The following is a 12,840-nucleotide window of genomic DNA, read 5'->3' on the forward strand; positions in this document are numbered from 1 at the left end:
TAATCCCTTTTATTTTATTATTTATATAAATATTATTTATATAAGTATTACAATTAAGGTCTACCACCTTGATCAAAAAATTTCCGGAATTACTACCAGGTGATGCTCTAGTCAGCTGATTTGAGTTCTGTTTTTTTGGTTAGATTGTTACATCTATCATTGACATTTCCACTAAATTTTATCATGGCTTGACATTTGTAAAAGTTACACCGTCTTGAGTACATCTATCTCTGCACGTATTTCGATTTTTTACAGTTTTAAAAATGGAGTTGAATTTGCAACAACGAGTTGTATTAAATTTTGCATTAAAAATGAATTCAATGGTGTGAAAATCTTGGAAATGTTGGGAAACTGTTTCGGCAATGATACTCTAAAGAAAAACAGTCGTTTACGAGTGGCATGAATGGCTTCAAAAGTGGTCGTGAGTCCGTCGAGGATGACAAACGCAGTGGCAGGCCGTCGACATCGAAAACCGACGAAAACATCAATAAAGTGAGAGAAATGTTGATCAATAACCGCAAATTAACTATCAGACAGCTGGCAGAGGACTTAAACATTGCTTATGGATCCATTCAGGTCATTGTAGTTAATGGTTTGGGTTTGCGCCGTGTTGCTGCAAAGTTGGTCGCGAAGGAACTGAATTTCATGCAAAAAAGGGACCGCATTGTCATCGCCAAAAACATGATTTCCAAGGCTGAATCCGACCCAACATTCATCAAACGTATTACTGAAGACGAGACGTGGGTTTATGAGTACGACACGCAATCCAGACATCAGGCGAATGAATGGAAAGCTTCAAATGAGCCAAGACCAAAAAAACCACATCGTTTTCAGTCGAAAAAGAAAGCGATGCTCACAGTTTTCATGGATTACAATGGTATTGTACATCACGAATTTTTGCCAGAAGGTCAGACAGTTAATAAGAAGTATTATTTGGGCATTATAAGACGTTTGCGTGAAGCAGTTCGCCAAAAAAGAAAGGATTTGTGTAAACAACTCGTGGATTTTGCACCATGATAACGCACCGTCGCACAGTGTCATCATTTCGTGAATTTTGACCAAGAACGAAACGAATATCATCCAACAGCCATCGAATTCATCTAATATGGCTCCTTGCGATTTTTTTCTGTTCGATCGAGTCAAAAAACCATTACGGGGAACGCGTTTTAACAGTCGATAGGAGGTAATGGAAAAATCGAAGACGGCTCTGATGGCTATATCGATAATAGAGTTCCAGAAATGTTTCGAGAGCTGGATCAAGCGCTGGCATAAGTGCGTTGCAGTCGATGGGGAGTACTTTGAAGGGGACAATATCACTTTTGATGAATAAAACTTGTATTTTGAATTTTCTGAATTCCAGGAACTTTTTGATCAAGATAGTATTTATCTGGACAAATTATTAATTATTCATTATTGACTCGAAGATGTTCTTACCTTTTAACTCTCAATAATTTTATTGTAATCCAAAGTATATCATCGACTTCTGGGCAGAGATATCTTTCGAAAAGAACGTTCCCTTTTTCAAAATTGATATTGTCGATTATTATTTTTTATGTTTCCAGAAGAACGTGTTTCTCTTCAAAAATTTACAGACCAATTATTATCTTCCATGTTATTCGGAGTGATACATCTCCGCTCAAAATTAAAAGATTAAAGAAGACCTACCAAGATAACAAAGATAAAATAATATAATAATAAAAAATAAAAATAATAAAAAAGAATAAATGCGAAATGTTATTCATGTAAACAATAACGTACCTTGGCCGATGAGACATGCCACATTCACGCAAGATAAGTTCATATATCGCACAATTTTCAATTTATCAATAGATATCGCGCAACATACTCCTATTAACTTTATTGCAATAGATATGTGCATAATTTCATTGCGTGTATATCATTCTGCTATATCTTCAATTTTGATTAGGATTTCATTCAGATGATGTGACAACATGAATGTTGTCTAGTAGTGCACGATAAAAATTTCTGTGATTATTACGTATACACAGTATTGGCGAAATAGATTTGTTTACTTTATACCGTTATTTCCTGTTATGTAAAAATGCGCAGTTATGTAAAATTTGCTGCGTAAAAAATCGAGCGCATAAAGGAATACGGATATTATATAAGTATAGAGACGTTCGTAATTATTTTTCAAAAATGATACTTTGGAAAATAACTTTATGATGAATAACTATTTGATTTGGTTGAATTCGTATATAATTAAATTGATTCTTAAAATAATCTTTAATTTTATCAAAAAAATTTAAATTTAGAAAAAAAAGTTAAATGGTAGGGATATGTAAATAAATAATTTTCAAAAATATTTTTTGTTATAATTATAAAGTACTCTTAAAATCATCTAACTTTTATTTCAAACATTTTTTATCTCTTAGTTTCGACAATATTTGTTTCGAAAGAAAAAAATTTTTTTTTTTAAAAGTATTTCACTCCTTAAAAGTGAGATAGGACACGTAAAAAAAATGCGTGCCATTTATTTGTTTAAAAAACAATGTACTCAAAGCTCATCAAAATCAAGAGAATTGTTGAGTCCCTTTCCTTGTAAGGTAAACTAATAATAATCAATTATCACACATTTCGCAGTTTAGCTGGATCCATTTTTTTCGTCGATAAGGCGCCCAACAGAAGATAACGAGCACGAGATGTAAGGTGCTCGAATTAAAACTTAACTTACTCGGAAATGTCTGGAAATGTGCCTCATCGATTTCAATAAGTATCGAATGTGCTATAGAATTATTAAAAAATAATAGAAACATTCAAAGGTTATTAAAATCAATAAAAGATACTTCCAAACTTTCCTTGCTAGATCTAAAAAGAGAGAGAAGGATCCGTTCGAAACTTCTTCGAACGAAAAAGGATAAGTTTCATTCGAGGCGTTCTAAGATTTTACGCATCTCATAGCTGTTTCGTATGTTAAATAGAGTCGAAGGATCAATCGTTCGTCGCGAGAGCGATGGATGAGAGATCGACGTAGAAAAGATTCGATAATTAAATTAGTAGCTTAAAAGTAAATGACAAAAATGCCCTCCTGTGACATGGCTGTAGAGAAATGTCGTGTCCCATTAGAGTGCGATAAGATCGTAAATATAGGCTTAGTAAATGCAACATTCAAGACTTGCACTTTGTGGAAAAAGATATTGTCTTAATAGAGATGTGCAAAATATGGATAGATTTAAATCGATTTAAATTAAAATATGGATCGAATTAAGATTCAATTCTATTCAGATCTGAGTCTTTATGATTCAAATTCAACTAAAAAATTTCGGATCTAAGAGGTTCAAATACGAATTACATACACTTATTGATATTCTTATAAAACCATATTTCTTGCTAAGTAAAACAGAAAGAAAATTTTTTTATTATCTATATATTAGCATTTAATCTAATAATATGTTGTTAATTAAAAGTCACGTTTTAATAATTCCATTTGATTCAGGAGAAATTTTGTCAATTTGAATCGATTTGATATCCAAATAAAGAAATAAAATTCAATTCAATGTAAGAATCTTAATTTGCACATCTCTATGTCTTGATCGATTCTTCGAATGATACCAAACTTTACTTGTCAAATTAGAGAATTATTTAATAAATTTTAGCTTTTGAAGTAATTTCTTTTACTTAACATTGCTGTCTCTTGCTACTTGAAACTTCTTCGCAGAATGCGAGATACAGGATTCGCGATCCTATTTCCAGGCCACAGAATGGCATTGGTGCTTCTAAAGTATCGCGATACTTCGTTGCTTTCTATGATTGCTGAATGACCGATATTGCTGTCTCTGTAATTGCTCTTCCGTCTCTACAGATGCTTGCTGATGTTGTCGTTTGCTCGGAAGGGGCAGCCGCGATTGTCAGTTGTCTTTGCTCCATGTGATCAAGAGTTTTCTCAATGGCTCGTAGCCGTTTCTCCAAACTAGTAGTGCCCAAAATACCCACCTGCAGCTGCGGTCCCAATGGCAAAATTGCAAGTAACCACCATGCCCATGATGGACCGTCTGGTAAACGTGGCCAATCCTCTTCCATATCTGGCATACGTCCGAACACTCGTTGAATCTCGGACTTCTGAGAGATCGACACTGTGTCCCACCATCTTCGGCCTTTTGCTCGTACCTGTGAAGTTAAGGAGATAAGTAAATTGTCAAAAAATTGATTGTATTTTTATTGTCGTCATACAAAATATATTTTTATTTTCTCTTTTTAGCCAATTAATATTATAAATAAGAATATTAATTTAAAAAAAAAAGAGTAAAAAAAAAATAAATAACTAAAACCAAATTAGCATAATAAAATTAAGATAACGCTATAATTTTATCATTAAACGAATATACAGAAATGCTAAAAGTTGTAAATTGATATTTTTGTGTTATAATGTAAATAAAAATAATTTTTGTAATTAGAATACTTGATTTAGTTTATTGTATTTTATTACCGTTCATATAATTTTTACCTTATCATGAAGCTCCAGAAGGTTTAATAATTGATCTTGTTGTACGATGGTATCCCTGAGAAATTCCACTTGTGCTGTATCGTAACCATCCTTTTCTCCACCAGAAAGAACTCTAAATCTTCTACCACCGACCGTGCTAAGAATACTGCAACCATCTTTGAGCAATACTCGATCTCGAATGTCTAAGATAGTTCCATATTCCGCATATCTAAAAGAATGGATTAAAATATTAATACTTTTAGATATATATAAAAGAAAAGGTATTATTAATTATACATCCTTGTACATAAATAATTTCTCTTATTTCTCTGTTATAGCAAGTTTTAATAATATTGTGCAACATTTTTAAACTTTTTCATGTTTTATGATATGTGATAGATGCTTCTGATAGATTTTTTCCGTAGATTACGAATCGGATTTGTAATTGAAAATGTTGCAGTTGCGTGCTTTTAAAAACTATGTTACAAAAATTCAAATTTAAAAAAGTTAAAAACTACAAAAAAGTCAAACTACAAACTACAAAAATTCAAAAACTATAAAAAATTCAAACTTTAAAACTTCAAACTAGTATTGTTGAACTAATTTGAGCAATTTGAAAATCTTATTGATATAATGGCACACTGAATAATAAATTTCATGACTGTGCAGAAAAGAAGCTGTATTAGTGTATCTATATATATATATATTTTCATAAACACATTCTGTAATATTTTCAGCAATATTTTACTTTTTTAACGATATATAATTTTATAACCAAATACTGTGTATTTTTAAACATAAGCATTTAAAAATTTATTTTTGTAAGGGACTCATTACCACCTTCCTATTTCCTTTTGTTATGCAGTATAATTACATTCTTATAAATTTCGTAAATTTTATAAATTCTTAAGAATATATAATATATATAAATATATTTCATTTTGAATCCATATTGAAGAATATTTTAACAAGAATGTAATCATTAAGTTAAAAGAGGATCGTTATACTATCTTCTTTTCTAATATTAATATGTAATCTAATATGATATTAATAATATTAATAATATAATATTAATATGTAATCGAATATAATATATGTAAACTTCATGTAATCATGCATCGTATATTATAAATGTATATATAAATTGTAAACAAAAGTTTCTTCTATTCACGTTTTAATTAATCATTATTTTATAAACAATATATTAGTAATTAGTGTTTGAGTATTGATCTTTTGTAATAGATTAATGTCACAAATTAAGATTGATTAAAAGAGAAGTTAAAAGTTCAAATTTATCAATATTTAAAAATTACATAAATGCATTTCAATATATTAATTTAAATTGTGATTATGTATAAATAAATTTAACTTAAAATTATATGTAAAATAAAATCTGTATTACCTCTTTGTGCCTGTTGCTTCTTTATTGAGACATGCAGCAATTCCGAACTGGCGCATTCCGCTGTCCACACATCTTCTGACCATCAGCCTATATCTAGGCTCGTAGACAAACAGGGGACAGGCAACGCAGGGAAATGCTGTCGTACAAATAAAAACAGCAATCTGTTCGTTATCCAAAAGTCCCAGTCCTTGGACCAGTTCGAGCTGATGACTCACAGCTCTGGAAGTATATTCCGCGGGCGCCACTGTTTTAAGCGCTTTCTCTACGAAATCCGTTACAGTTTTTTGGCTACTGGCTAGATACTGAAAGCAAAAAAAAATTAATAAAATAATAAAATAGTTAAAGTTAATAAAATAATTTAAGTAATTATGACAAGTATAATCATATGCGTTCATGATATCGATTTCAAAAAAGCAAATAAATTTTCTAGAACGAGTATTTTGGATCGGGATTTGTACACTTAAGAATAGTACATATGTGGATGCAAACTATTTAAGATAAAAAAATAAGAAAAGAAAAGAGTTACTGTTATATAATATATTATTTTATATGGTATATTATTTTATATGGTAAATATCGTTATGTAAGGATACTTGCTTATTTTTTTTCAGCATTAGAATACTTTCAATTTTGTTTTAAATTATTTTTCGTAAATGTTACGAATTTAAATATTATATATATTTAAATATTATATAATAATATTGTAACATCCCAAAAAGAAATATGACTTATATAATATTATTAGTTATATCCAATAGCAAAAAGAGAATGTCGCAAGAAGAATATTTCTAAAGAATCTAAATTCTAAAGAAATGCAATCATTGATATATTATGGAGATAAAATAAAAAAAAAGAGTGTGCTATAAGATCGTTGACGTCGTCATCCTCATCGTCATTAAATATAATACAGACGATTGATAATGACGCCACGAATGCGGAAGCTCGTGACGAACCGCCTTGACGACCGCAAACAATAATCATTTCAATCTGCAGCATCGTCGTTAACCGCTAGAAAGCATCGTATCTCATTTATGGACAGGTGTTGTTACGGAATATTTCGCGTCAATGCATTTCCCTGCCAAACTCTTTGAGATCAAGAGCTCACGAATAACGAACAAATTTCAAGAATTCTTTAAAGAAAAATGTGGAATGTATTAGTTATATAAATGTAAATTATGACTGTAATAGCGAAAAAAGAAAAGGCTGACTAATAGTTTTGAATAAAGGCAACTAACACTATTCTATGCTGTAAATAATCCAAAGTTTTAATAATTTAAAGACAATTCCATTTCATTGAATTATAATGGAATTTATAGAAAAAGAAAAAAACAGCTTTTTTTAAATGCATTGATTTATTAATTCTATTTATATAATACTTGATTTTGAAAATAAAATTATTTTAAATTCTTTTATAAATCTTAAACTCTTTATATTTTTATTAAAATTAATTCTTTGTTGTTTAAGTTATGTTACATAACTTTTATATAATTATAGAGCTAATTTGAAAAACAGGATTATAAAAATGTAATAATTTATTATACATATTAATACGTAACTGAATCAAACTTTTGCGTGAAAATAATAATACTATTCAAAGCATTTCTACAAAATTAACATTTATATAGAAGTCCTCTTACGTCAGCTAAAGATGTAACACACAAAGGACAAGCCGAAGAGTAATCCAGGCAACGGTCCAGACACATCCAGCAATAGGTGTGACCACAGGGTGTCGTGACGGGTTTCCAAAGCAGGCGACAACATAAGATGCAATCCAATTCTCCGGCAGTACCGCCGGAAAGAGTTGGCAAGAGAATTTCGGCGGATCTCGATTCGATTCCTACAAATAGCATCATCTTAAGATATTTTTACGAATATAAAAAAAGTGTTTGTATCGGTAGACGACAATACTTACTTTTCAATTTTTCTATATCCTGATATACACGATCTAAACTTGCTTGTAGCTTTGTGTTGACTTGCGGTACGATGGAGGATCTAATTCTTCTGTTTATTGTCTGTAAAATAAAAAGAATAAATTGAGTAAGTAAACCTTGAATAATTGTGTAAAAACTAAACAGATAGTTAAAGATATATTAATAAACAGAAATAAAGCTTAAGAAATTAAATAAGTAAAAAAATATAATAAACGAATAATAAAAAAGACAATTAGTGCAATATTTATTTTACTGTTAATAAATGATGATTAATGCTGTCGGTGATACTCTATTTTTCTTCCTAATGATACTGTTAACGATAATCATACTTGCTGAAATGTTTAATAATAACTTATTACACTTTGTGATTGTTTTTTGTGATTGTTTATCAAATGATATATAATTTTATTTGAATTCTTTTTATCAAGTATAAAAAATATCTAACAAGTCACAAAATCAGATATTTTTTTTAAAAAAGCACCTGTATGAATTCTTCTTCGCCGCTGCTGTTGTCCTCGCAATCGGACCTGTTCAGAGTAGCGCGTCGACTGCGATTGGAATTCATTAGTTGATGACGATTTCTCGTGCGTAACGCGCTCTTTGTTAAACTGTATGGCGTACGTGATGACAGGACATTTTGCCGATGTACCTTAGGCGACAGCACTCTATGCAGAATCTATAGCACATAATCACAAACTTAATAACATGTATCATGTATCAATCGAATAAATTTATATACTAAAATGATTAGCAAGTAAATTATCAGAGTAAATTAATTACTTTACGAAGCAGATTCTTTTAATTGTAAGTATTGAAATGTTTTACAAGATAGAATCATATATAATTAAACCTTATTGTTAAAAATAAGTTTACTTAATTTATGTAATTTTAGTATTACTTTATAATACAATACATTCGACTTAAGGTATTAATTATTTAACTTTTTATATTAGAATTTATATATAGATAACTTTTGAGTTTTTTAAATTCAAATAGACGTAGAGTTTTATAATAAATAAGTATAAAAAATAAGTATATAAAAATATTAATATGCATTAAAACAATTAAAAAATATCTTTTTTGCTAAAAAGGAATTTAGCAAGGAGTAAAATTCTTTTTGAATTGATATTATAAGATATTGTCATTATTATGAGTAGAGTTAATTATTATAGAATAGAGAATCTATTATTTTAACACAAAGAATCAATATTAAGAATTAATAAACTAACATATAATTTCAAATGAAACTTTTGCTAGCAATAAACAAATTCCACTTGTTTCTTTAACAATTTTTTCACGTATTTTTTTCTTGACGTGAATATATGAGATGCTTCTAATTGTAAGATTGACGGATATTCAACTGGTCGCTAAATCGACGCGATTAACGCATGAAATAACATAGTTGAGTAATCCCAGACATTTTCGGACGATGAAAGTAAAAGTGCGCCTTCCATAATACCTAACCGACGGATTCAGCGGGAAAGAATGATTCCCTGTCTCTTACATAAGTGGCGGTGCAGCTTGCATCAATGATTCTGCCATCGGGCACTGCATCGCTTATGTAATCGCCGTACGCTCGAAATTCAACATGCTCCGCTTTTTAAATTATTTAGCATCAAAATTTGACGTGACCAGTTGTATTGAATTCTTTAATATTCATCGATTGTTATTATATATAATTGCGTTGCAGACCTCGCAAATATTCGCGTGTGACGCAATATTGCGAAACTTAATGTCGATCGAGCAGCTTCAATGTCAAATATTAATTGAAATACAACATCTCATGCCTTAGCTTGGACACACAATTGGTATTTCGGTTGTGATCGTTTTAACAGTATTAAACAATTTCAAGGTAAGATATCATTCAAATCTTTACGTAAGAAAATCTCCGCAGTTTTCAAAACAGAGAACAACAAGATGCGACGTTACATGCATCTCAAGAGAGAAATTGACAGATGAATGAATAAGAGTTTCCTTAAAAGATGTGAGAATAAGAAATTTTATTTAAAAGATTCGACGCAGAAGAAAAGGATTTTACATTATGTATGTACGAGAGGGTAGAGAACGCAGCGGCGAGCGCGGAGGCCGTGCGTCACACGGCAGAAAATCGATATATCGACGCTGTCGCGAGCCGCGTAAAACACGTGGAAACGGCACATTTGTTCGCGAGAGTAGCGTAGTATCCATTTTGCTCGCAAATATGGTTATTGTTGCTCCTGGCGTACGGGTCACTCACCTGACGACCATCGTACCGAGTCATTAAGGCTGCGTAGTCGGCAGTAGTTGTGCCGGAAACGCCGTGGCGCGCATTTCTTTTGTGTTAGTGATGCTCTCCGGATAGAGATGCATTTGATTCCCCGCGGCGCATTCCATCAGTTACACGATAGCGATTGCTCCGCAAGGAATGTAGATACTCTTACTTATAATCAGACTACGGATTGTCTTATTTTTTTCGTTCAAGAACTTGTTCTATGAGTTACAAGAATATTACAAGAACTAGATGAATTTGTGCAACTCGAAGTGAGCATAGTCAGAAATTTTCCAGTAATAAAAAATTATCGAGTCGATGTAAATCTCTCTCGATGTAACTCTCTCGATACACTTCGACTTAATAATTTTTAATTACCGGGAAAACTTCAATTGTTTGCGCGCAATTTTATTTATTAGAGAATAATCGACGCTGTAGATAGTCAATTAATTTTAAACCTTACAGTTTAAACCTTATAGTTTAAAAGTTATTCAAACTTATGTAATAACTCGTGTTGTACAATTGGAACAAATATATTTCATTAAAACTTTCAATAAAATAATATTTGATAATAGAATATTTGTATAGCTTTTACAATAAAAAACAACGTGGGAAAACATACTTTGGTTAATTCATGGCGTACAGCTTGTGGATTTTTATCAATAGCCACGCTAATGCAGAGAGCATAGAGCGCTTCTTCGTGTCTTCCAAGCGCTGACAAAGCTATTCCTCTTCTGTAGTGTCCCTAAGACAAAAATATATTATATAATATTAAATTACAAAAAAAATTATATTTTATATTGAAAATATAAATTTTATAAGAAAAATATAAATTTTAATTTTAAGTAATTTAATGTGCTATAATTCAATAATAATTTTTATAGTAATGAGATTATAATAAAATTTGTATTACTATATGCACAATATATTATTAATATTAGCTTATATACTGTTACGTATTTTAATAATACATATACACAATTGATAAATTAAGGTTAAGATAAATGTTTGAATATTAGATTTTATTTTAGAGCATTTTGCCAAATTTGTTAGATAAAAATTGTTAAATAGAAATCTGCATTTCGATTTAAGGAGTAGACACATGTTGTTGTTTATACATGTATCGAGTATATGTATAAGCTTTGGTTTTGTATTTCCTCACCTTGCCCCAGTCTGGTCGCAATCTAACTGCATGATCAGCGTCCGTGAGAGCAGCTAAAGGTCTATTCAACAGGAGCAAGACGTGAGCCCTGTTGCTAAGGTGGAGTGGACTATTCGGTGCTGAAACATGAGAATATAAGTTCGTAAAATGTCCGAATGGTGGACGAGTTCTAATTTGAAAAGCTTTAAGATTCTGTAAAGAATTAGAATAATTTTTTTTTCTATCTTAAAGTGTTTTAAAAGTAGAGTAAATGTGATCAATACCGGCAAATGCTGTTTCATGACTAATGATAGTATTATGATTCACGCATTCCACAACAACAATAGAGATGTAAAGCAGATATTTTACAAATAAATTAATAATTGGAAATATTTAATGGCGCACAATGGCGTATTTCACTATCTTTTATTTATAAATTTGCATATTTATGATGCAATATTACATGTATGACATTTAAACGCATCGAACGAGTATTTGAAAGAGCATTGCATCATTGATTCATACCTTGGTGCATATTTTGCATAAGAATGCACTTATATTGTCATGCATAAATTCCGAATAGTCTAAGAGATTTTTTTTACAGTTAACAGTCTGGACTTGTTTAATTTCGCAGAAATTTGTCTCGTAAAAAAGCGTCGTATATTTGCGGCAAAGTACATTTTATAGAAGCGACCGCGGACGATGTCATCGGCCGATGCAGACGGCGGCGACGGCGGCAGCGGCGGCGGCACGTCCTGGCATTGTGAGCAATGTCATTGCCTTCATAGCTAGAGTCCCTTACTTGGACGAAGAAAAATTCCAACGCTCACGTCAGTATTGCGAATATTAAAAGTAGTTTACCGAGATTTTTTATGTCCATAATAAAATAAATTTTAAAAAAATGCGAGATTTTTTATGTCCATAATAAAATAAATTTTTAAAAAATGCGTTTTATAAAAAATAAACTATCACGTAATTTCAGATTTTAACATTTTGAAAATATTAATTATCTAACCAATATTTTAATTATTTTAAATTAAATATAAAATGTAAATTATATTTGTAAAATGTTTTATAATTATCTTAAAAATATTTGTAAAGAAAAGACAATTTATTTTTATAAAATTCTCAATAAATAATAATTATTAAGCAATTACTGTACAACCTGTAACGCGATGGCGATTTGTATACTCGCCTTATTTTATCTATGCGTGAACATCTATCTTTAAAATAAATAAGAAGCAGAATATGTATTAAATATTCATTAGTGATATACTTAGATTTAAATGCTGATTTGCAACGTTAGAAAAAAACCTCTATCTTTGGTATACTGAACAAATACAAAGAGCGATCCCTATATATAAGCCAGCCGGCTTATGTAACTTATCTTTTAATATTGCGAAACTTGAATTTGAAGACCTGATTTGAAGAAACCTAATTATTGCGCGAATATTGTTGTAAATCTTTTATCTTAAACTTGAAAAATTTAAACCTGAAAAATTTTGTTATTATTGAATTACATGTGTAATTCCTTTAAATTTATTAGAAACATGTTCGCAATTTATTTTGCTAATACATTATTATTAAAAATTAGCATATAATTTTTTATAGTCAAATATATATAATTTCCGTTTTAGGAAAATAAAGTATTTTAAAATTTAATTATTTACATTT

At 30.3% G+C, this 12,840-nt stretch overlaps 1 protein-coding gene across 1 annotated transcript in view; it reads right to left on the reverse strand.

Annotated features, from left to right (window-relative positions):
* Positions 1–3,653: 3,653 nt before the first annotated feature.
* LOC108688169 (LON peptidase N-terminal domain and RING finger protein 3) overlaps positions 3,654–12,840 on the reverse strand; it is a 39,417-nt gene continuing 30,230 nt past the window's right edge. The window contains exons 2-9 of the mRNA XM_018194316.1: positions 11,188–11,306; positions 10,648–10,770; positions 8,259–8,453; positions 7,759–7,858; positions 7,484–7,683; positions 5,847–6,148; positions 4,466–4,673; positions 3,654–4,128 (exon numbers count right to left, since the gene is read on the reverse strand). Coding sequence (XP_018049805.1) covers positions 3,766–4,128; positions 4,466–4,673; positions 5,847–6,148; positions 7,484–7,683; positions 7,759–7,858; positions 8,259–8,453; positions 10,648–10,770; positions 11,188–11,306 — 1,610 coding nt within the window. The 3' untranslated portion in view covers positions 3,654–3,765. The remainder of the gene's footprint in view (positions 4,129–4,465; positions 4,674–5,846; positions 6,149–7,483; positions 7,684–7,758; positions 7,859–8,258; positions 8,454–10,647; positions 10,771–11,187; positions 11,307–12,840) is intronic.

The sequence above is a fragment of the Atta colombica genome, unplaced genomic scaffold (genome assembly GCF_001594045.1).
Source record: "Atta colombica isolate Treedump-2 unplaced genomic scaffold, Acol1.0 scaffold226, whole genome shotgun sequence".
Classification (NCBI taxonomy): Eukaryota; Metazoa; Arthropoda; class Insecta; order Hymenoptera; family Formicidae; genus Atta; species Atta colombica.